At 40.8% G+C, this 26,387-nt stretch overlaps 1 protein-coding gene across 1 annotated transcript in view; it reads right to left on the bottom strand.

The window, feature by feature from the left end:
• The window catches only part of stard13b (StAR-related lipid transfer (START) domain containing 13b), a 57,501-nt gene that overhangs the window by 27,725 nt on the left and 3,389 nt on the right, over window positions 1–26,387 (bottom strand). Inside the window, exons 3-5 of the mRNA XM_034549161.1 lie at window positions 20,938–21,081; window positions 19,630–19,776; window positions 14,285–14,318 (exon numbers count right to left, since the gene is read on the bottom strand). Of these exons, the coding sequence (XP_034405052.1) occupies window positions 14,285–14,318; window positions 19,630–19,776; window positions 20,938–21,081 (325 nt within the window). The remainder of the gene's footprint in view (window positions 1–14,284; window positions 14,319–19,629; window positions 19,777–20,937; window positions 21,082–26,387) is intronic.

The following is a 26,387-nucleotide window of genomic DNA, read 5'->3' as shown; positions in this document are numbered from 1 at the left end:
CCACCCACCGTGAGCCACAAAAAAATAATATTAATTATATTTATAAATTAAACAAATTATACAAATTGTCAATAGTTGTGTTTTCGAGATATGGAATATACCCAGTAATATTTGTAAAATAGGATATCTCCGCAAAATATGTGCTTTTCCAGCCTGTCTGCATGTCTCAGCTGCAGCTGGGGCCGAATCGTTTTGGAAGAGACGGGTCTAAGAAGCAGTTTAGCCAATAACTGATTAAAGATATAAATGAGTGATTTACAATTTAGCCAATCAGCGTCCTAAAATAGATTCAGCTTTGACCAGGACACACTCCTATAACTCCTCAAGCAGCCATATTGAGCAAAGAGAACGTCGCTCTGGACGACGGACACAGGATTGAGGTGAAGAAACACAATCAGGAGGCGGATAAAAACAGGCTCACTTTAACCCTAACAAGGTTCAGAGGGGCATCTTAATATATAAACATGTTATATTATATTTTATATACTGTATATATATGTGTATTTTATTATAATATATGTATGATATTTATATTGTATATTTACATTAGATGGTATTTATATATCATATTATACTGAATATTATTATATTATATATATACATTAATATACTGAATTGTATGAATAAGATGTCCTTATTATGTCAGTGTTGGAATAAATATAAATATTTAACTACAATGTGTGTTTGATTGATCTAGAAAATATCCACACCGTATCACATTTTAGTTTTCTACCCTGAGAGTCTTTAAACCAATATATTGCTGAAAACATTTGGTTCTAGAAGGCTGAAGCATAATTTCACATTATGCAGAAAATATAATGTTTGAAGAGGCTTGACTGTAATAACAATACAGACAGGTGATCAATATGACTTTCATTAGAACCACAATAGAAAACTGCTTGGGGATATATAATATCTATCAATGTTAGATAGTAGGTGTTCATGGATAGCTTTAGACTAAAACTCAACAGAAAAATGCTCCTATATTGTCCACTCCCACTCAGCTTTCATACACTTTCCGTTTCACAGGGCAAACCTTGCTCATCAGCGCCACTCTGCGGGGTCACCAGGCCCGTGGTCCTTAATAATGGATCAAATGAACACTGTTCAATGGCAGCAGGAATGCACGCGTGCAAACGGCTCTACGTTGGTGATACCGTGTCTGTGGTAGAATCACATACTCTCCATTGTGATGCATTGTATACACATTCTAAAAAACATATCTCAAGAGACACAAGACTACAATGTAGGAGCCGTATAAAGTCGTCCTCGTCCTCGCTCCCACATAAAAGACAATGCACTATATGATATAGTAGTTAAAAGCGACATGGCACTCGTTGGGACTTTAGTTCACTGGGATTACTCAACTTCAATTCTCAATCGAATTTACACGAAGACAGATTAATACCATCCTCAAAACAATGCAACAAATACATGTTTTTCTCTCTAGAAAACGTTTCTCCTGTTGCACCACTGTGATGGCACTTCTGGTGCACACGCACGATGCGTGATATCAGCCGTCACTGCTGTCCGACATGACCCGGTGAGATGGGCTCAGTGTCTGCTGTGGCCGTGAACACACCACTACCCTCTTCCAGCGGACCGACCGGGGGTCCGCGGCGGGCTACTGACCTGCCAGTCTCCGCTCTCTGACATTCCTCCAGAGGAGGTCCCAGGCTTTGGATGTGGAGCTCCGCAGCTGCTCGCTGAAAGAACGCCGGAGCTTCAGTTTCGCGGAGTTTCTTCTAGAAGTCATCGCCAATCCTCCATTCGGACATAACAACACAATACTCTTCGTCCCACAACAAACCGGCTGCGTCAAGGTGTCCGACGGAAAGGCCCCGTTCCCTTCCCGAGGTGATACACGTTGTTTCTACTGCAGCAGCAACGCTGACTTTGGGTCCCGGTCTTCAAACGCAGTTGTCAACATGTTAGGGACACGACATCACTATGTCCCTCTCACTTAGAAACGGATAAAAAAGTAGCAAAGTGATTGTAAAGCACCAAAGGCGGACTTTCACACTTTCACACCAGATGTGTGTGCGCGTGCGTCTGTATGCGTGTGCGTGAAGGGGTTCGCGCACAGCGGAAGGCTACACGGCCGCGATACCTTCACATGCTGCAGGAAAGAAGGTAATCGCCAGCTGAGCACATATATGATCCACCTTATGTTAAGTGGCCTGTGACTGGGAGGGAGGGATGGAGAGCTTGTTGGACCGATGGTATCAACAGATGGCGAAATGAATCATCACTTTATATTGCTATTTTGTATGACATGTAAATATTGAGTACTAGGCTATTGATAATATACGTGGGCTATTGCATTTCTAGACTTTGTTGAATATTAAATGTCACACTTGATGACCGATCAAACATCAACATGTGGCAGGTATATATTTATTTATAATATTTAATTTAACTTAAAAGATCGCCACAAGGATCCTGTATGATGATTGATCTCAAAGAACACTACGAGAACATTCCTTGAAGATTGCTATGCAATGTTATACAATGTTATGCAATGTTATACAACTTATGTTAGGGCTACATCTCACGGCTTTGTTATAGATTCAGTGTGCTAATAAAAGTATTCTGGAGAACCATATGAATGTTTGGGTTTTTTACATTATGCTGAATGGCTTTTGTTCATTTTAAAAATAAAAGGGAACTTTCAAACATTTGCAAATAACAAGGGTGACAAAATAAATATAGATGTGATTACAGAGGAAAAAAGGTAAAACGTAATAAAAAATATTAAAATGTCCATGAATGTTTCTTTGAAAGCAGTGCATACCTTTCATAAAGCATTCCCAGAATATTTTTCCAACTAAAAATAGTTTGATGTGTATAAACTGTACACGTGATTATATCTGAAAGACAACTAAATATTCTTCTTAATAATGCTGTGATGTAAGAGCAGGATCTGGATACGATGTCCATCTACTTTCCGTTTTAGACCAAAAGGCTACCCACAATTCAAATGTAGGACTCTGAAGAAGGAAATAGGAAATCTACGTAGAGCACTTGAAGGCACCACGAGCTACAAACGCTCAACACCTCACCACGTACACACATGCAGCTCTCAAATGACAACATTTAGCAATCATTTTCTCCAGTCTTGTCACTAACTTCATTATCGTGCCCAAAACAATAAGATGTAAAAGGAAAAACGACACTGCATACCGGGGCAATAATAGCACTTGAACCCATATGTTATTTTCTTTTGAACTATTGGTAAAGTGTTTCTTGGGTACCATATTCCTGCTGGTCCTTTTTTGTGGATGCTTCTAAAACAGTTGATTGACAGAGACCTATTTATTAACTATAATTAGGATTTTGTTGTCACAATATCTTGCACCGCAGGTATACGGAACAAATCCTCAGCTCATGTCTGACGAATAGACATGATACTCTATACTGCTGCATATAGACACCAGCTTCAGTAATGATGATAACATCATTATTTTAGGAATTTCCTCCTATTATTGTGTGCCCAAAAAGGCAGCGCATGACCTAAGAGCGGTGATATCATATCGGCTGTATTCATTTCTTGTTCGCCAGCTGGGATTATTATTAGAACTGGGTTAAAACCATTACACACAGAAGGACTGGCTGAAGATGGACAGTTTCTTCAATGAACAAGTCTTTGCTGACCTTAGTTTGGCCTCTCCGTGTGAAGCTGAGCTAACATTACTTCATTACAATGAGGAGATAAACCCCATTTGCCACCAAGCAGGACAGGTGATAACAGATAGCAGATTATAACAAGTGAGCGCCGAAAGAGTAGAGAATATTAATGATTCCATTTATTCTGACACTGAAATGATGTGCAGCCAGGAGGAATAAGAGTGTCTCAGTGAAGGGTTTTGATTTAACTGGATCTGACATGAAAACATTGACATCTACATATTCCAGTTAATAGACTCTGCTCAATGCTAAAGAGAGAATAACAGAAACATCAAAGAGTGTACCTTCCTATGAAGCAAAACATCAAATGTTTCTGCTCAATTGCGGCGAGGGAACTAAATAATTCACAAGTGTGACAGCTTTTCTGCTTTGGAATCTAACTGAGTTTGTCACCATTACTTTAGGGTTGAACAAGTCCCACGCAGGCTTCTTTGGTTCAGGGTGAGTTAGAGGGAGGAATCTGTTCACCAGTGATCATCAGCACATTGCTATTTTCAGCCCGCTTGTTGAGCACCCAGGACCCAAAAAATATGCACACTTGTCAGGAGAACCTGTTTCATTTGATCCTGTGACTTTTTAGGAGGGGTCAGGGTTCGGCCGAGTCAAGCGCCTTGTTTTACACTAGGTGTCACGTGAACCAGGAAGCTTAAAGAGAAAAAGGATGAACACAGTAACGAACAAACACACTTTAACGGAGAACTGGAAATAAACGTTTGAGTTAATTATTTCTTTCATAAAGAACCATGAAAACAATCTTCCAAATGTCGTCTGTCCATCATTTTACAAATCCCTTGGTTGACATGGGCTGCAAACAGGATAATGAGTGAGTGTAATAAGGGATGAATCTCCTGACAATGGACGGACAGACAATACCGTCCCTGTCAGCCCCCATGAGTAAAGGTGATGGAGGAAGTGCAGCGACAAGGCTCTGACCTCTCTCGACATGAATCACCAGAGGTATACACAGCCCACCGCTGCGCCTCTCCTCTCTTAGCCCAATAAAAAAAAATGAACTTGTACAATAAAGATGAGCATTACCGCTGCAAGGATCAATGTGGCTAGATGATGACTTAGCCTGGACGTAATAGCAGATGCAACATCAGGAGAGGAAACTTCAATCAGCTTGAGAATGTTTTCCCGTCGCTGACTCACCCACTTTGTTTGTTTTGGCCGGGCAGCTGAGTGAAAGCGCCCGTTTTCCCTGAAAAACTGGCATATTTTCAGGGGTAGTTTTTGGTCCACTCCCTCTCGCCATCTCCCTTCCCCCACATACAGGGAAACACACACATATTTATTTGTAGTCAACTTATCTAAATTCCAGAGTTTGTGTGTGTCTATGCTGTGTCCGGGTCTGGTGACTGATGTGGAATGCTGCCCCGTAGCTGCAGTGGGAAAATCCCAGATGTGAGGAAACTGGTTTCTCCTCCATGATTGGGCCATGTTGTTGGCCAGGAGGTCTTAGACCAGCCCCCCCCCCCAAATAGTCTGGGAGATTGCTATTCCCAGCCTAATGGAAACAAGGCTCGAGCAGTCAGGAGTGGGGAGATCTCTCCTCCATCTCTACCCCGTCCCCCGAGGGCTCGTCCCAGGCATGTGCTATAAATTTCCTGACAATATATTCCCAAGTCCAGTTCATTTTTCCAGAGGAGCCACACATGTGGTGTATATCTGGGTTTAGATTTTGGGGTTTGGGAAGGAGGAGCTGACTTTGGTCCCAATCTATTAAAGTGGCCACTCATTCTGTTTTCTTACTGGGCCGCGTGTTGGAACGTTTCTTCCTTTAGTGCAGGTTGTCCTTGACAGAATCATCAACTCTCAAACGGATGATCAATTACATAAAACCTGTTCACAAAATAGAGGTGAAACATTGAACAAACGTTAGATTTTCACATGCACCCATAACCTTTATCAAAATCTTCCCACATCAGCAGTGTTCTGTGACTTGATGTCTATGGGAGAGCTTGCAGGGGTCAAAGTTTGTATAAAGAGGCATGAGGAATGTAAAACTGGCATGACAAGCATACGTGGCTATTGTTTCATTGAATGACAAAGCATGTAATGCTGTCAGGTCTGAATCTGTTAAGGCTGTGTTGCCCACAAAAATGCATGGGAAAACATTTACACGACTGTCCAGCACCTGGTTTCTATTAGAGCAACGAGGATTTAATCACAGAGGTACATTTCTCTCTCAATCACTCTCACGGCCTCCTTTTCACTCTTTTTCTCACAGAGGTGGCAGACAGAAAACAAGATCATGTTTTATTGATTTTAAGATGTTTTTAAGCTGGTTTTAAAGTCATGGGACTAATTTCCATCACCTTTCCGTTGATGTGAAATTCCCACTTGGGGAATTTTGCTCCAAGGCATCTTCACAGCAATCACCGATAAATACAGCTGACAGAATAACTCTTCATAAATTACAGCTTACTGTAGCATGACATTGGCCTTTCAAACAGGAAGTCGATGTTTATATTTCAAGATGACCGTCGTCCCAAGAGAGAAACTGAAGTTAAGAGTCTGACAACGACCAAAGGAGAAAATGACAGCTGCTTAAAATTAAAAGCTTGGAGTTTCTCCTCCTATGACAAATGTCTGATATATAGAGTCCTAAAATTACAGTTTTAGCTGCTACAAACGATTCTCTAAATAATAACAGAATAGAACATTTCCATCTAATAGAAACCAAACTGCTGTCAAAATCTGTGTGAACAGTGAAAGTGTTCTCAGACCACAGGTTTACCAAATAAATTGTTGTTGGCAACACAGAAAAAAAAACATTTTGAAAAATAAAAAAAGTTTTTATGCCTCAATTCACGGTGGCAACTTCCTCTTCAGAAAATGAATCCAATGCGAAGTGCTTTAAACTTGCATTATTTCTAATGACCAGCAGCGGACGACTGCTCTGGTGGAAAAAAGTCAGATTGTATGGAAGTCTATGAGAAAATTACTCTACTTTCAACTTTATTTATTACCTCAGTACACATAGTAAACATGGGTTTATGGTCTCAATCTCTACTTATTCAATACAGCAGGATGCTCATTGAGTAAATGATGGTCCCATTTAGAGTAAAATAGACAATAAAGTATGGCGTTGTCCGTGTTTTCAACGTACAACTTTGACCCTGTGTTTTCAGTTCATTAAAGTCAATTGTATTATAGTTGCCTGAAAATGTCTTGCAAAAAAACTAAACAAGATTGAGATGGCCAAAAACAAAGATGGCGATGGCCAAAATGCCAAACTCGAGGCTTGAAAACCAAAGTCCACCAATAGATGATGTCAAGGTGACTGTCTTCTTATAAACAGTCTATGCTTCACTCTAATAAAAAGTGTTTGTGCTTTCATCAACTCTCTCTAAATCAACAGCAAATTAATAATCAGTTAAAATGATAATACTCATCCGCCATGATAAGGTGGAAGTACAGTGCAGGTATTGTTTTCAAACTGAGATAAAAACAGGTCCTGCTGGGCCCTTAACTTGTAATGCTGCCGAGCACAGAGGATACAGGAAGTCTGCTCTGCCTCTGCCTGCTATTGCTCTTTGATTAGTGAGCCAAATTGCTTAATCAGGTCTGAAACCACAAGAGAGCTGGAGTGCTACACTGCCCCAGGACAGAGCCTCTTTTACTGTAACGGTGTGCTGCCTTTGTTGTTATCTGGGTGCAGGTGGAAGTGCCCAGCTATGTAAATCTCTGGTAGCATGGTTACTCCCGGCCTTGCTTCAGTGCAGAAGGACACGGTGTTTGATGTGAGCCGTGGCACGCGCTCGGCCAACCCGAGCATGCGGAGGCGAGAGTGGAGGCGCAGACCTTTTGCCCCCCCGCAACATCTGGAATCTCTGTGGTTTATGTGGGAAATGTATCTAAACCGACCCTATCGAAATGTTCTTGGCTTGGATACTTTGTGTGTGTGTGTGTGTGTGTGTGTATATGTGTGTGTGTGTGTGTGTGTGTGTGTGTGTGTGTGTGTGTGTGTGTGTGTGTGTGTGTGTGAAGGAGCACTGAGGAACTACAAAGTGGAGCAGCAGACTCGATTATGCTTTGGATGAGAAATGAGTTATTGTTTGGATTTGTTTACCGCAGTGTGGTGAGCATTCATAGAAAAGGTGCACACACAAATACACACAAATGGAGATATCAGGACTTTTGCCTCTTCACTGATTAGTCACTAAAACCCGGCGCATGCTCTTGTGGTGGTGTGGACCGACCTGCCTCATTACTTCCTAAATCTGGTTCCTGCCTTTTCTTCTCAGTTGGCAGCTCAGTGCTGGACCAATCTACTAGCTTCCCTCATACACACACACACACACACACACACACACACACACACACACACACACACACACACACACACGTCCTCCTGTGATTGGCCTGCATCCTGACACGGTTGCCCACGTCTCTTTCCACTTAGTTTACAAAACCCAGGCCTAAATTCCTCAAAACGAGTAAAAACACTCTCGCCGTGGTCGTTTTGAGGACGTTGTTCCCCAAAAGGATTTATTGCTTCTTTTCTAATTGCCAGTGTGGTAATAATTGGGAGTCAGGACAATGAACCTGTTTCCTTTCACCGCAGAACAATTAAACTGCTGAATAATACAGCTTCTGTTCAGACAGCTCTACGAACACAACGACAGGATCAAACCAGATGATTTATACTTGGCCCAAACAGGATGGTAATAGTTGAATACGATGATCTCATACAGTAAAAGGGCCTTGAAGACATTATTAAATGATATCATGGGCTATTTTATGTGTGATAGCTACAATAATTGCAATGAAAATGTTGAAATTGCAATACAAATGTTAAAAGATTTCAGCGTGTGTTAACCAAATAGTTTCTCTAATGTTTTCACAACTTTGACAAATTACTGTATATACAAAGAAAAGTCTAGAAATACTACCAGGGCTCCCCCTCCTCTATCCTTGTCAAACAGCCGAGTTGGCCTCTGCACTCAGGAAACCACAAGTCATTTTCCATCTCTCCATGTGTGGAATTTTTCATGCACTCGTCATGCCAGCAGCACCCTTTATAGTCTGAGCTGGATCTACAAATGACGACTTGCTTATAAATTTACCGCATGATGTCACTGATCTGGCACCTGTTAGCCAAAGGACAGACGGGGAGCACAACTAACGGCGCAATCTCATGAAAATTGATTTCCAGTGCAGCTATGTGCTTTAAATCAAGGCGTTTCACAATGTCCAGGTCTTTCTCGAAAAAGTCAAAGAGCAGATGAAAATGGAAATGCTTGGCCATTTCCAAACGTCGTGGTGGAAAGAAATGTGCTATGCTAACTTATCTTCTCAATACTGGAGCCGCTTCTAATATCCACATATTCTTAGGGGTGATAGAAAGGTGAGAAGGATTCATTGACACACCTCCCTTTCAACCAAGTTTAAAAACTCCTTTGTTGCGATGACTCTTACATCATGGAAGACAAGAAGAAGAAGGGTCTCCCTTCCCCTCAGTACTCTCAAGCTAATCCACTCTGTCTTCTAGGCCTCCGAGAAATACATTGCTTCTTGTCAAATTCTTTATTTTCTCATCACATCTGTGCTCACGGACACAGAAACAGTCAAACCAAATGATGATTATAATGCTGTATAAGACTTTGAGTATGCGGACACAACTTTAAATTCACATCTGAATGTTACAGCAGGCAAGGACACTTTAGACAATAGAGTTTCCACCTCCGTGGCAACAAATCAAAAGAAATGTTTTTTCCCAGATTGGTGTGAAAGAACATGGACTGCACAGAATGACCTCAACCCCATCCAACATCTTTGGGAGGAACTGGAACGCAGACTCCAAGCAGCATATTAGAGATCATGTTTGGATGGTATATTGGTACAATTCTTCTAAAAGGATCTATTTGTTTAAAAAACATTATTTCCCCTGTTAGCTCAGTGTGCACATTTTCTGTCACAACAAAACAAAATCATAATAAAAACAGTCCTGAGAAGAATCCAATATAGACCAGTGAATACCAACAGGGGTTATAATCCTGTTACAGCTCAACACATATTATGGTCTGTAACAGGCCTCCAGAGATAGAGAAAGAGAGACACTGCAGCTGCCTGAGGTCACAGTCAGCCTCCACCAGTAGGCAGTGACCCGGGGTGAGACTGGAGGCCTGGGCTCCGGGAACAGCTGGGGAACATGCAGGAGTCAAAAACACAACACACCCCTGCTGTAATGCATTAGTAGCTATTAACATTATATAATACACACTTTTGTTTCATCTATTGCTGGACTGGTGATTTATATGGCAGTGTATACTCACTGAGGTCCCACGAAGGGGTCATTTCACAACTATAAAGATGGTAAATTGAGAAAAAAAATATGTGATGATGTTTCACATAAATAAATAACATTCTCATCAAATCACCTAATTTCCAGCAAAGGATTTGACATGTTTTGAGTTGCTGGCCAGAGCAAAACTAAACCGGGGAACCCACAACGGATAAACATACACTATAAAGAACCACAGCAACTACAGGCACACTTACTTAAACATTGAAAGACAAATCAAGGAAAAGTACATCTTGCAATTCAAAACCCCACAGCTATTCCTATTATCAGCAGAAATGCTTTTTAAATCTCACCAATACCATTTTGTATTTCATTAGAAATATTTGCTGCCAAGGGGGTATTACATGTAAACATTTCTCTGGTTTTACATCCCACATATTCAAATTTATTTCCAGTCTGGAGCACTTGCTAAAGACACTTCTCTCAGTGGGAAAACCCTTTTCAGCTTGATTAGACAATCAATAAAAGCAGCAAGGCTGCATTTGTGAATCCATCATTTGACACAGCCACTGAAGGACACATGGCTAGATTAAAACACCAAACACATCCCCTTTCCCTCTGTTCCACAGCTTTTCACTGGGCATCATTCACACCAACGTGTGAGAGAGACAGGGCTTAACGTTACTTTCCTTACAAATAGAAAGAAGTCTCCAAGGGATTCACAGAGTTTCCTCTTTGTTTTTCTTATAATCAGTAGCAGGAGATTTCTACATTGAAAGTAGATTAGCATATTTATTCAGAGAGAGGATCTGTGTAAACGCACACAGTCTGTGTGTTTGAAAGCTCAGAGTGGGAAACTTCTCCCTGACAGTTCTGGGCCAGAGTGCTGTTTAAGCCTCAATTCCCCCCAGACTGGTGTTTGGGAAGGTGATGTTTACCATAACAAAGCACATGACCATTTATTTATGCAAGTTAAAAGTCACAGAGTTCTGCGTAACGGCTTCTCCTTGGACCCTGTCAATCTCTCTGTTTGTCTAACCTCTCCGCTGCAATCTTTATTTTTCTGTTAAACACAAATATATTTACAAAATATAAATGAGCTGTGAACAAAATCATAACCATGTCCATTACAAAATATCTTGTCTTCCAACTAAAAATGTGTCTTACGGCAGACAGATACATGCAGCAGCATCCTCCTTATGTATACTGTGACTCTCAGCGTTGAAGTGTCACTGCAGATTCCTTCATTCTTTGATTAAAGACAGCAGGATGGCCATAGCTGCCTCCTCTCACCAGAGGAAGCCATTCATTTCCACACGGCAAGAGACTAGCGGGAATATATTTCCATATAAATGATGCTGTGTGAGAGGGAATAAGGCACTTTTGGCCCATCATCTACTCAAGACTTGAAAAATGCTTGATACCCGCTGAGTAATCCTTCAGAAAATAAACATTTGAGAAGGAGGATTAAGCTTTTCTTCCTCCCTCCATAGACCAAATCTTCTCTGAGCATATCCATATGTGGTTTTAGGATGGAGCTCTGGGGTTTAGTTTTTTTGCCTCATGATGAACAAAACAACAAGTCAAGTGGGCTAAAAGGTCCTGTGTTTTTTTCCATGAATTCTTTACATAGTCTTAAATAAATGAAAACAGGTAGGAAGAGTTTTGAAATCCCCCTAAACTATTTTTGAAAACTCTCTTCCTTTTATCATTCCTAAATGGTGCACTGCTTACTATCAGTGTTGACTATGAGACAAACTGGCCATTGTGCAACAGAATTCGAGGCTGTTATAACTGCTGCAGAGCTTAATGAAATGCAAAGTTCATTAAAAAAAAATTGTTTTTTAAACTCACTAATGTGTCCTGCAGGTTCCTTAAATGTCTGTCATGTCCAACCGACCACTTTTACATTTGATCAACCGAATTTAAGTGTTATACAATGGAGTAAGTGTTTCATAAGAGTTGCATGTTTGCAAAAATGTATATGTCTATGTCCCATACATGTTTTAAGATGCTAAAAAGATCACTTGTCTTAAAAGGTAAATTTACCCTTCACTAAGCCCGGCCCCCAATGCTACTCCATCAAGCTGTCAGAGCTACCATGGAGCCCACACTGTCACTAACTGCACGTCTTGCATCAAATATATGAATATGAAGGATACATCCAAGATGTCAAACTGAATCAGCAGTGAAAACAGGTTAAAGAGATAAAGATAGAAGCTGAAGCCTACAGAGCACAGTGTAAAACCATCACATCACCTGGCAATCGACAAAGAAGACAATGAAATTAAGGAACAGCACTGTTCCTGTAAAGCCAGATATGTCTTTATTTCACTGTTACATTCATTAAAAAGTAAAAGCAGCATGTACTTTCAGTACATAGAGGAGCATAGAAGGGCTAATGCTAATACATGATAGCCGTACCTACTCTTCTAATGTTAGTTGCACAGTTTTTTAGGTAGAAATGTAATGTTTTTCTGCTATAATTGGCCAGACTGCGTTTAAGGGCCTTAACAAAGAGTCAATTGGCAGCTGGTAAGATACATGTTCCTTTAGAAAAAGAACATTATTAAAGATTTTAAATGGATACTCATTGCACAGGTTGTTCTTTAATAGCTTACTATTGTTACACAGATTTCTTTATTTAAGGGCAGCTGTCGATGGAAATGGTGTGTACATGCGAACATGAATGTGCAGACCATGTGCATATGAGAGCAATAAAAAGATGCCGCACATTCATAGCACAGAATACCAACAATTCTCTCACTGCTGCTTTGCTATTTTGGATCTGGTCCCAAAGAATGTGCTTTGCTCTCCTGGACAATGTTATTTCAATGAGGTGGACAGCATTGTTATGGACGATACTGAGAACCATCTGGCCACCTCGTATCCGTGTCATAAAAGAGTTCTCCTTAGCCCAGCTGTAAAATACAAACAGGGAATATCGCAACTAATTTGTCTGACTCTCTGCCAGCTTTGTCCTTTTTACAACATTCATCACTCTCATTCAGTTATTTTATTATTAGATTCCAGTTGGAGCCATATGTTGATTTCATTAACTTTATGATTAAATATAAAGTTGACAGTGACACCATCTCAAGTCTGGTTAATTTCAGCCAAGACAGCCGGCTAAAAGAGAAAGCATGTGGTTTAATACGCAGCGTGCATTAAAAATCATAGGTTGGGAAAATAGAATGATGAATGTATTTGAGGAGAATCTTATCGCCGTGTTGACAAACTTGTTGATGTTATTCACGGTGGTCTCACAATGGTTTCCAAGAATTACAGTTAGGAATGACCAGTGATCGGTCACAGCGCATATCTCATACACACTAGCAGACCACACATTAGTTAACTGCAGCATAAAAGTGACATGGAATTTTTCCAGACCATAATGTCCACTTGCGCGTTACCATCATGCACAACAGAGGTCATGTGAGAGTGCAACCTGAGCCCAAAATGGCATCCATCCAAATCCCGCAGCTGCCCCCCAAGGGCCACATCACACAAGCCAAATATTTCCCCTCAGCAAAACATAAAACAATGATCTGGCACGCAGCCTAATTTTAACTGCATCCCGCCAAGTGACCAATATATAGAAGGCCTTTAAAATAAGAGACATTCTCGAGACACCGGCTGGGAGGAATGGAGCTGACACCTGTGGCTGTCAGTCTTATTAACATTGTCTGAGGCCTGAGCAATGCCACCATGCCAACCAGGACACAGTGCAGGATCCACTTGCAAGGAGACTGTCATGATGTGCACGTTTCAATCGCAGTACATTGTTGACAGATCCCATCAAAGATCATGCTTAAAAACTGATTCAGACATGAAGTTCAGTCAACAACACAAACAATTCTTATACTCAGCATGTGTATAAGAGTCTAAATTCTACATTCCAGCATCAAGGTTCCTTTTCTTGTTGGAATGGGAACAGAAATATACCTGGGCATCAGTGCCAAGACTGGACATTACTTTGAATGTAAATGTATTTACAATTAGGTAATACAGTATAGACATGCAGGCAAAGTGTGCAGACTTCTAAAGGTAGTCTCTGCCATACAGATGAATATTTCCTGAGCTTTCTAATATCCATTTGGTCCCGACTGTTATCACATTTCCTGATTCATTCTCTCTACCTGCTAAACCTTGGGTGCTCTCCCAGCATGCAGTGAGGAAGAGAAACAGACCCCGGGCATGGTTGTCAGTGCGGCTCATGGCGAACACACGTGTTTAAAACTCAGAGATCTAAACTGACTTGTTCTTATGTTTAGTGATGACTTCTGAGGAAGCAATGTAAGCACATTGCATAGAAACACTGCTGGAAAAACATGAATGTAGTCTTACCTGCCCCTGCTGCATTGGTCATCTTATTAAACATCTACAAGACAAAGGAAATAAAAAGCTATTAGTAACTGTAGCACAGTAAGATCATTTTGAGGAGGTGGATAGCTGAAACCATGGAAGAGGGATTAGATCAACGACAATGATTTTGAGATTTTGGCTTTGGCTATTTGAATGTGTCTCAACTCTGACAAAGTCACATTATTTGGCTGTAAAAACCATAAGAGACACACACCCAGTTCCCTGAATTCAGGGATAGAGGATGTCACCCTGCATTCTTCTGAAGTGCAATCACTGCCATAATGACAATAAAGATAATCTGCAGCAGTGATGGTGGTATGATTTAGAACTCGTTAACTCAGAGGCACCAGCCTGCTTTCCTCAAATTATCTGTTGTGTTAAGTCAGGAAATAAAACAAAAAGAAAGGAAACACCATGAGATTCAAACATACTTTTAGATTACAGGACATTTGATTGAAACCCATTGTTACATTGTTTGTGTTTTGGAAAGTGGTGTAAGGAAATGGATGATACATACCTGCAAAATGAAAGAAAACAAAAACAGGATTCTCACTTAAAACCAGGCGGCAACCTCTGATTCTGAAAGGTGAAGCCAATGCAGAAGCTCCTTAAACTTGCATTCTCTCTACTAGTCATAGGATGACTCCTCTGGTTTCAAATAGAAACTTCTCACTTAATTAATCACCTCAAACATTGCAAATATGAATGTATTGTCTTAATTGCTAGTTTCAAGTATTTGTCAATATGGCATAATGTTAATTTAGTAAATTATTTTCCCATTTAGAGTAAAGTAGACCATAAAGCAGGGTTTTATGGCGTGGCTACCTTGTGATCTACCAGAGCCGTATACAGTGTTCTCTAACATGGCGTCACTCTTCCACAGTCCAAATATGGTCACTTCCATTCACTGCAAAAAACAAGATGGTGATGGCAAAAATCCAAGATGCCGATGGCCAAAAAGCCAAACTTAAGTCTATAAAAACCTATAAAAGCTTGTTTGCTTTCACTGTTTCCACATTTCTACCCTGGCAGAGACAAAACGCTGCAAAAACTCCCAACCTGCAGGTCTGCAACACTGTTGACTCTCCATCATGACGGTCACGTGGCAATCAGCCCACGTGGTGCTCATTCAAACTACCATCAATGTATGTGCAAAGGTTTTATTGGTCAGTTGGACTCAACATAAGTTAGTCGTGTACTGCATGTTACATGAGGGCCACGGACCGCCACTGTTGTCATGGCAGCAGAAACGCTTGCAGTGTTGCGAAGCACTTGGCTGGATGAGCGACCTACATGGCTGCCACTTGGCTGTGACAACATGCAAAAGACCTGCTTGGCTGGATTACACAGGACAGGTGGTTTTGTTTATTCACTATATCTGTCTTTGTTACACGGCATGAGGTCGAGGGACAGCGGCACCTGGGAGTCCAGTTTTGATTGGAGTCAGATGGAGAGGAAGATTTAAAGCAAAGAGAGTCACAGCCAAGACATTTCTGGCAGGTTATATTAAACCACCAAGGGTGTCCATGTGGTTATAGGGTTGGGCTGGTATGTCTCTGACTCTTATTTAACAGAGAAACAAGAAACACAAGTCCTAAACGTATGACTCCAATCCTTAAAGATGTACCTCTGTTTAAATATGGAAGAGGTGAGCGGGGTCTCTGAAAACTATGAGGGCAAAGCCACTGATGTATCCCACATTATTGACTGTGAGATTTGGCACAGTCTGGCAGAATTTCATCACATATCTAAACACTCCTGTACAAAGGAGTTCAAAGGCAGGGTACATAAACATGAACGGCCATTCTCTCTGTTCTTTCAAAACCCGCATGTGTCTTTGAAGGGAGGGAAATGCAACGGACCTGATAAGTTAGTCTCCATGGACCAGCTTCAGAACCAGTTTCAGAAATAAACTTTCAGAAATTAGCACTCCAAAAACCGGATGCTGGGCCCCAGTGGAGATGTCCCGATTTGACAGAGCTTCAAAGACTCCAACACGTAACTCTTCGGCATTTCAACAGCCAAGAGAAAGTATTTCATCCTGGCATGTCTAGAGCGCTGACCCACTTTAAACACATCGGCGTAGCTCAGTCCAGTGGCAGTCAGATGGTGGACACATGTTAAATGTTGCAGGTCAGGAAAAGTGACATCCTCCACGCAGGAGCAGCAGGAGTCCCTTTCAGAGCTGTTGGCTTTGCTTTCACCAACAACCATGTTGACACGGAGTGGCAGGTCTGCGTGGGTGAATGATAGCTGCTGTCCCAGCACAAATGACACCTTGACTGAGAGTCAACAGGGCAGTTACAGGACCTGTCAGTCCCAATGATGGCACAGCGTGTCCCCTGTTCTGCCCATTTCTGTCAACAGCAGTAAGAATCCTCAGCCTAGATACTTCTCTAACGACCAACACTAGAACACATCAAAGAGCTGGCAGCAAGGTCAAGAAAGCTACTACCAACATGTATACAATAAGAGCTAAACTGTTTTCACGTTCAATAAATATCTTTGATTATTTTCCCAGTTCATTGTTTAATCCATGTTAGAAAATACAGAACAATTACCATTACATTTTTCCAGAGCCCAAGATCATGTTTTCACAATACGTGTCTTATCTGACTAACTGTTTATGAAAGAGTCTCTTTACTAATGATGCTTTGATAGGATCAAAGCAAATTAGACCATCAGCAAGAATATCTGCTACTTCTATGTCGTTATTCTTGGACCAGGAGCAGAGCTTCTTCGCCTCGCAGCTCTGACGGTCAGACCCTGCTGCAGTGAAATGAGAGGTTTTCTAAATATGTTCTGGAACTATTTTGTCCACAAGGAATGCCAAAAACAAACAAGAAAAAACCCAAATCCTCTCATTTGAGAAGCTGTAAGTCGTGAATATTTGAGCACATTATCTTGACAAATGAAAATATTGTATTAGTTGACAATTCAATTAACAACACAAATCAAATCATTTTGGTAGAATTAGAGTGTATAAAAAGACCTTTTAAATAAGTCATGCAAGACTTTTCTTTTCATCCAAGCTAATAGAGCTGAAACTTACCATATAGTAAGTGTATATATATATATATATATATATATATATATATATATATATATAGAGAGAGAGAGAGAGAGAGAGAGAGAGAGAGAGAGAGAGAGAGAGAGGGAGAGAGATGTTTCCCTATACTATTGAAGTCTGTTGATTAAAGGTGCATACCATCACCATGTAGACATTGTGTAAGTAATGATGTGAAGAGTGAACAAACATATATAAATATACATATCTCCCTCCATCAGACATAATCTTTGCCAACATCCAACACATTCCAGCTAAGATTAGCTCTGCCTGCATGATGTGCAGCAGATTGAGGGAGATATGAGGTGCATTCCAGTTTTTAGAGATCATTCAGAGGCGGGGGGAGTCAGAGGTTGTCGGGCAGGTGCCAAAAACCTATACCAGATACATCCATAAAGCATCGCTCAGTAAATCCATACCTGCTGTTCAGGCAGGGTGTACTGGCTCACACATTCGGCCTGTTTATTCTTAGAGTCCGAGACTGTGATTCAATCTGTATCACATTCTCGCTCCCTGCTGTCAGAGGTTTTGTACGGACTCCAGAGCTCTTATGTAAGAATCAGAGGAGGAACTCTCTACATGTGCAAAGCTGCTGACATTTCATCTCATCTGTTTCTGGAAACTTTACAGGGTCGGGCTGAAACCAGTGCACAAACATAAAGGAATAGTTTGACATTTCTGGGAATATGTTCATTTGCGTGCTGGTGTAGAGTTGCTGGTATGGGGATCTGGTTACCTCTGGACAGAGCCAGGCTTGCTTTTTCTCCCTGTTTCCAGTCTTTATTCTAAGCAAGTAATATAACCTCTGCCCGGAAAGCGAAAAAGCATATTTCTCAAAACGGCAAACCGTTCAACTTAAACTATTCTTACACTGATAAGATCCTCCGATCCTATCATAATGTTCAGCCTTCAGAACACCTAGTTTCAAATGCAGAAAATGGTCATTCTCAGACATCCAAATTTGAATCGAACACCTCCAAGAATATCAACATTTGCAGTGCAGTATTTGTGAAATTCATTATTTTATAACTTCTAATGAAAATGTAACCAAAAACATCTCGCCACTGAATAACATGGGATCTCATTATACTCAAGGTTACACTGCAGTCAAAATACTCTTGTCTACCATATGTATACATTCCCAGCTGTCCTCAAGCCATATTTTAACCTATGCTGCTATCATTTTCACTTATGGGTTCCATAAAAAAGACAGATGGCAACACATCTGAGAAGTAAGCATAATTTAATTTCAAGTACCCAGTACTCACAGACAAAATAATCTCTTTTAACTTTTGAAGCTCAACTCTGTCTCACCCCAAGAAACTTCGAGGTGATTCCAAACTTCTGCAGACTACAAAATATAGTCTAAAAAATATATCAAGGCAACATGATGAAAAATAATATCACTAAATGAAATTGGAAAGTGTAAGAGAGTTTTCTCTAATAAGCAGGTTGTTTGCCATGCCATCGCGGCCGAGCCATCAAGACAGCACAAAGCACGAGTTAGGGTCGCTGAATAGTGACATTTATATACTTTGTCCAGCAGAAGTGAGTCCTGCTTGTTTAGGAATGCCAAAACTGACCTTATTCTCAGCAAAAACATTTAAATATTTACTGATGTAGAGGGAAGAGCAGCTGAACAGATGGAAATGTCTGAATTTCAGCTGACAGAGGATGGATTTATCTTCAGAAATCAGTGATTTTTCTTCTTCTGTCAACAGAGTGATCATGACATAGTGGTCAAATATGTTTTGATTTTGAGAATTTTATTTTTTAGTCAAAATGAAAACTTATCAAATATGTTGTACAAGAGCAAAACCTTCTCTTAATGATGCAGTCATTTAGTTTTTTACCCTCAGCGTCTTTTCAAAAACATAAACGTCTAAATCCAAACTGTTCAAAACTGAAGACCAAAAGGTTCGACTGAATTTAAATTGATTCTTTTCAGTTTCATCCACGCACAGACAAGACCTTTGCATTGGCTGGGAGAAATAGTTAGGGCAGTGCAGGATGTAATAGGTCACTGCAGTCCCCCAAAAACCTTAAAGCCAGATTTGAGCTAAAAAGGAAAACATGTGCAACCAGTTGTGGAGTCAAAGGAATTTAGCAGCTCACAGCCTTAAAGATGAGAAGTTGACAACAGAAATGTATCTAGAAATGTTGCAGTTACTGTACACACTGCCTGTACGCTATGATTTCTCAGTGACTCACAGAAACCGTGGGACCCCTGCAGGAAGCTGTTATTCTCAGAGAAACTTACCGTCTTCTTGGCTGTTGCTCTTGTTCCCATTGAGGCGCTGCGAGGAGCAGAGGACCCGTCCTGGCTCGGACATTCCCCTCGGTCTGGTCGTTGGAGAACTTGGTGGTTCAGGGCTTGGTTCAACGTGGACTTTGAAACAGCACCACACTGCAACAACATCACAACAACAATCAAAGACTGGCTCTGTCTCGTGTCTGGCCGAGCAGACTGGGACAGGATGGTCTCAACGGTGGCCAGGGGAAAAGAAAACAAGAGGCTGAGGTCAACTGTTGGGGAAGTGAAATCTCCACTCTCAATTTAGCCTGACACAAAAGATTCTGTATGTGCGGATCTTCTTTTGAGGGGACAGAGATTATGACCTCGTCAAATATCCCAGTAAAGATGTCTTGTCCTGCCCAGTCGCCTGTCATTAGTTAAAGCAAGTACTAGTGAATGCCTGGGATGGTTATGCAGATGCCTGGGAGGCATGTGAGCCTCTCTCAACCATTCCTAATGGACCAAATCATACAAAGTCCCTTCAGTACAATAGCTCCTCTGTGCAGTACATACATATGAATGTCGAAAGAGCACTTTTGTTACCAAATGCTAACTCTGGTGGGATATTTCATGAAAACATGCCACCATGAGAAGAGCCCTTTTTAGGGACAGAGCTGCTTGGTCCCAGTCGCAAACCTCAAAAGCACAATGGCTGGTTGTTCCCACCGCACCATTCTGACCCGGCTAAAGCCTGTACCCTCTAGTATCACATCTAAGAGCTGCAGCCCTACATCATAAAACAGACTCAAGTCAGAAGGACACTATAAAATGGCCTGACAAAGCACGTAGTGTTGCAGACAGACTATATCCCCATATGTCCCAGACACTGTTACGACTCACACGAGATCGGCATACTGAATCTCCTCTCTCACATCCTGGATTTATGGATTTGAGAGAGCTTGTTTGAATCTAAACCTAATGTCGAACACTTTTAAGACTCAGCAGGACATAAAGTTCTAATCAACACCTGTTTCTCACAGGTCCGAATAATCCATCAGGATTTCCTCCCCACAGAGCAAAGTAAATTGATTCGGCGAAGTTTACAAGCATGACCAAGTATGCAGCGTACGATTCACAGGAATGTGTACAGTACCAAGCGTGACAGTGCGCATTCCATTAGGTACCGCATGCTGCTTTATAGCGCAGTTAAGTTCTGCGTTTATATCAAATCATAAGGTACAACACTCGTAGTCAAGCCCTTAGGAGGAATGGTGTTAACTTGATGATGCAGGGCTGTATGATGAGTCGTGATGAGTGTGAACACACTCTCACCTGTTTCTTGCGGATGGTGCAGGGCGTGTTGGAGGGGGAGGAGTTTGCACTCAGCGCCTCCTCTATGTCTAGATTAAGCTGGTCTAGTTTCCTCATCAGATGGCTCATTGACTTGGACCAGGGAGAAGTGACCTGCGGAGACTCCTGTTGGTAATCAGAGAAGCACAGATTTAAGCGAAGACAAGCCACTGCTGCAAAAAAAGAGTATTGAGTCAAAGATTGAGCCAATTGCAGCAGGTTGATACAATTAACAAGGTTCTGTTTGCAGAATGTGTGTATTTAAGCCCACTTACTTGATGAATCTTAATAATTGTATTATATTTTTTTAATTATAACATTGAAGTATTTTAAAACAACTTTTTGTATTTTAAAATCTCATTTCTCATTTGTCTCATTTCATCTGCATTTACAGATTTCTCCCCAAAATGGCAGCATTTCTGCATTATCGAAAGTTCCATTCGCAGCAATAATTAAAGGGAAAAATACTCCCTTATTTAATGACACGTTTTCGCAGAAGGAAGAAATAGTCACAATACTACACGTGTGAGTTTTCAGTCATCTGAGGTTAATGTCAAGTAGAGCTGGTGACACATCATCAAATCGATTAGTATCTTAATTATACGCCTCAGATAAACTTCCTCAAAATCAGAAACTCATTTTTTCATCTGACTTTCAAACCCGCAGTAGCAGTAATTGAAATCAGGGGTAAAATCAGGTTCATTAGGTAGTCCAGTAATTGCCTGTCATCCTTGTCAGACTTATTTAACACATGAGAGCTTTCGGTGAGGTGAAAGCATCTGTTGATTTACCACTCTGCCCTGAACTTAAAAAGAGATACAGGCAAACCCCCAAAAAGTATCTTGTAAATTGCAGATGCTACATCAGTGGACTTCACTGCTGCTACACATGGAAATGTGATCTCCTCTGCTGTGTCTCAGGGTGAAAGAGCAAAGGAGGAGGGCTCCAGACATGTGTGCCATACAGAGCATGATGGAATTCCCTGCACTGGCTTTCACTAGTCCCCAGATGCACTGTGTATATAAATAGAGCATCCTCACACAGACAAGAGCTGTGTCTGAGGACCTGGAGGTCCAGCCTCATAAATCAGCAAGATGCACCTCAGTCACCAAAGCATAAATTATCATTGTTAATCGTGGCGAGGGTTACATGCTGCTGCATGATGCATACTCTTCTACAGCATCAATGTGGCCCATTTTCCAGAATCCCAAAGTGAAATCCCAGAACTATTTTTCTAGATACAGAAGTACGAATAACAGTATTTCCTAGGAATCCCCTCCTGGAATATGGTTGCATCAGGAAGTAGGATTGTATGGCAGCAACGAGGGTCAGATGAGGAGGAGGCCTATCTGGCTCATAGTTTTAACAAAGAAAAAATATATCCGAAACAAATCTGATCCTGAACAATAACTATCCTCTAAATATAGATCACATAACAGATAGACACATCTATGTGTTTCTACAGTAAATGGTTCTTTAATGTTGAATTGACTCAACCATAATAAAAAATTTAAATTAAAATTGTTGGGAATTAAAACTACTGGCGGCCTGTCCAGGGTGTCCCCTGCCTTCGCCCTATGTCAGCTGGGATAGGCTCCAGCGCCCCGCGACCCTAATGAGGATAAGCGGTATTGAAAATGGATGGATGGATGGAATTAAAACTAATTACTGTGACTGAGCCTTAAGTCATTATTCCATTTATAGAACAATAATTTCATTGAAGGGACTCGCCAATAAATATTCTGATGGGAAACCCCCCAAATATCTTGCAGGTCATACATACTTCAACAAGTATGACTTGTTTTAGTATTTTCATTGAATCACTGTATAAAAGAGCCAAATGACAACAGGCCAGCCGTGTGACCTATTTTGATAGTGTTTGCAATCCATAGACCATTGACTTCCCATAACTTATATCATTCAGTTTAAAAGAATGTGTGTTTGGTTACATACACCTCTGGAAATACATCTTAATTTGGCATATATCATTATGATGACTTTCTACAGTTGTGAACATGAAAATCATTCTTAATGAAGCAGCACCTCTAAATTATATTACAAATTAAGGCACTGGCAAACTTATATTATGTTGTATTCTCCCTAAATTGTGTGGAATTAGGTGACCAGACACCAGACGGTCCATTTACCCCACTGACCACCCAGTGTCAGCTGACTGACCTCGCACTGGGAGAGAGTGCCTTTTACCACTCAATCTCTCAGGAATGACCTAAATCTGGCCAATCCCGTGATGACCCCTGAGGCCTGAGGGGGTCACCTGGGGTCACTGAGAGGAAAAATAAATGCTACCCTTTTCTGCTATGTCTGCCTTCCAAGCTGACCAGGTTATATATAACAGGTTTGACATGGGATCAGCATGTTTAGACAGCTCAACCTCTGTCTGCTCAACAAATATAAGGCTTTCACATACGTTTTATACAGACTGATCAATAACAAATCTACTTCCCTCTCACTCTACAGCTGTAATACCTAAGACAAGAATACTGCAGTAAGCCTTATAATATGATTCTAGTTTAAAGATATGAACACTGATTCCCGAAAAGTCCTTCTACACTCTTTAAGTTTCTGTTTCCAGGGATCATCAAAGTGTCATTGCAGATGAAGGAAAAGACTCTCGTCCCTATTTTTAAAATAAGAGACATGAATACTTATTTATATACTGTAATTGGATACACATACATGTGAATTGCAAAAAGACTAAGAAAGATGTTGTTTGATGAATATTTTTAGTATTTGAGTATTTGTTTGATATTTGGTTATAGCACCAATAATGTATATATATATAATTGTAACTGTCCACAGGAACAGAAACATGGCTCTAGTTCCTGTGTATCATCATTCTGAAATCAATGTAGCCTAAAGGTTTTTGTAAAAGTAGTTCACGGGTACTATCAGTATTTTTTAACCTGCATCCTATTTCCCATGTTTAAGGCAAATCAAATGTGTCCAGTATTGAGTGAGAGCGCTGTAGACGGCATTCACTAAATGGACCGTAAATGTACGTCCACTAAATGAGCTTGTTTCTGCCACTGAAAGGCTCAGATTATTGTTATAATATATATAATACATCATGGAAAGAACCCTGCAGAGAAATAAAACCTTTTCACTTGATCCTGTCTGTTTAATATTGTGTCATTTGACGTGTTGCTGGAAGACAACGGTGAGTGAGAGTTGGTGAGAGTAAAGAAAGTGTGGCTTCGATTTGTCGAGAAGACAAACACAATAAACAACAGGCCGGATCAGGCGAATGTTAAAGAAAAGGGTTTTATTTCTCTCTGTGGTCCTTTTCATAATGTTGTCAGACACTTTTAATAACCTGACCCTGTAAACACACACTTTTAGTGGGCGAACATTGACCCGAGTGCTTACATTGCAGCCTGTTTAGAGTCTGCCGTCTGCAGCATTCTCGGTCAATACTGAACCACTTTTAAGAATTATTAGTCACTAAGACATACACACATGGAAAAATAGGGTTGAAAAATACTGAAGTGACCCTTTAAGCACCAAATCAATATGCATATTCAATTCAAATGTGAGTTCTGAACACATCATGATGTCTGTACCTCCGTGGGTATACATTCCTCCTGTGAGTCTATGGATATTATGTATTGACTTAATTCATTAATATGGAATCAAGCTGTTATGATAGCAAGCACTGATACTGCTGAAATGCCCATGAACAAGAAATTAGCCTCTGCCTTCAATTTATGTTTCTGTGTGAAAAGATGGTTGCAACTCTTCAGATCAAGAGCAAAAAGTTGGACCTCAGTAGTCTTTTTCAGATGTGTGTGTGAAAAAGGCCTGATATTTCTATGTCATATGACTGAACATGTACGTTGTATGAAAAGAAAAATATAGTGTGCTGGACTCATAATTAACCCCTGTCAGACACACAGAAATGCAAGAAACAAATGCCCCATTCTGGCACATGCTCAAGCCAAATCTGGAACACATTCACACTGTCTCTTTTCAGTGACATCCCCACAAGGTGCTGGTTAGGAATGTCGGCACTTCTACTTAGAACGAGACAAATTCCAGACAGGGCTTGACGCTCAAGTGAGACACTGGCCTTGATTCATCTCTTGGTGCCTTGCCCCTCAATCCAGCCCCGTTAATTGTATGAAGTCCTTACACCATGGCAACTAAGCTGGTACGAGTCAATCCTTTGGCGAAATGCATTAATGTTATCTTCTCTGGACAACAAAATGAGAGCCCACTATAACTTTATCAGCGCAATTTGGCCACATTGTGAACCCCAACACAGCGGCTTTGACATGGAAATGAGGAGTTAAGTGTGTGAGCTCTGGGCTCGATGCCTAGTCTGCGCCACCCACAGAGATTGCCACAGATCACCATGGAGGTTTCCAAATGTAGCAGGCGGTCATGCGAAAGGGCATTGGCTACCTGGCTCTTCGGAGGAATACATTACAGTCTTAATTTCCTCCGATGCAACACACCAACTGAACACAGCCTGTCTGTGGAAAGGGAAGGAGAGGTGAAGAAAATGGTATTTGGTCAGAGTTGAGCTTAATGATGCAAGCAGGGGGGAGTCATGAGATGATACAAGACTATGCATACAGTGCCCTCACATGGTCAATGTTAACAACTGCATCAATGTGTCTTTCCCCTACCTTCACCCTACCTCAATATTTAACTTGTAATGTAAACACATTTAAACTATACAACTAAAACATTTAGTTCAATAATTGTTGTGGCATTGTGCATTCAGATCATTGGCCCATATGTTTTGGACTTATTATTGATAAAAACGTATGCATGCATAAATGATGAATATTGGTCATAATTGTTGTCAGTTTACGTTGCCTTTTTATAAAGTTTCACAGTGTGAAGTTGTAATAAGGATGCAGTTCAAGTGTTATTTTTATGCAAATTAGATTTCCATTCAAAATGAGTATTGGCCCTTCACTCTTTTTTTTCTACGCATTTTTTTCATTATCTTTTTTAGGAGAAATGACTTAATTCATGTCAGTACATTCTGCTCTCTGAAAGAGATCAGCTTCGAATGCAGATATGAACGAAATATTCAAAGGTAACAAATTAAATTACATTTCCTTGTGTGTGTGTGTGTGTGTGTGTGTGTGTGTGTGTGTGTGTTTGTGAGTATTTGTGTCTGTATAAAGTAATAAGTAGTTCTATGAAATTGTAGACATTCCTATAGCGATGCTCACATTGCAGTCCACCATTCTTATGATAACAGAGCTTGTGGTGGGAGGACATGAGAAGCATTGACCTGCTGTCTCTGATAACATTGACAACAGGCTCCCTGGATTCCATGCATTCCTCCACTCTTCCCCAAAACAGCTCATTCAGAGCGTCATTTGGCACATAAAGCTGGCATTACCTCAACATCTTACCAGACCAACATACAGAGAAGCTAATCTCCACCAGCAGTT

This window comes from Cyclopterus lumpus, chromosome 13 (genome assembly GCF_009769545.1).
Source record: "Cyclopterus lumpus isolate fCycLum1 chromosome 13, fCycLum1.pri, whole genome shotgun sequence".
Classification (NCBI taxonomy): domain Eukaryota; kingdom Metazoa; phylum Chordata; class Actinopteri; order Perciformes; family Cyclopteridae; genus Cyclopterus; species Cyclopterus lumpus.
Note: the sequence above shows the minus strand (reverse complement) of the source record. Positions and strands in the feature narration are given on the sequence as shown.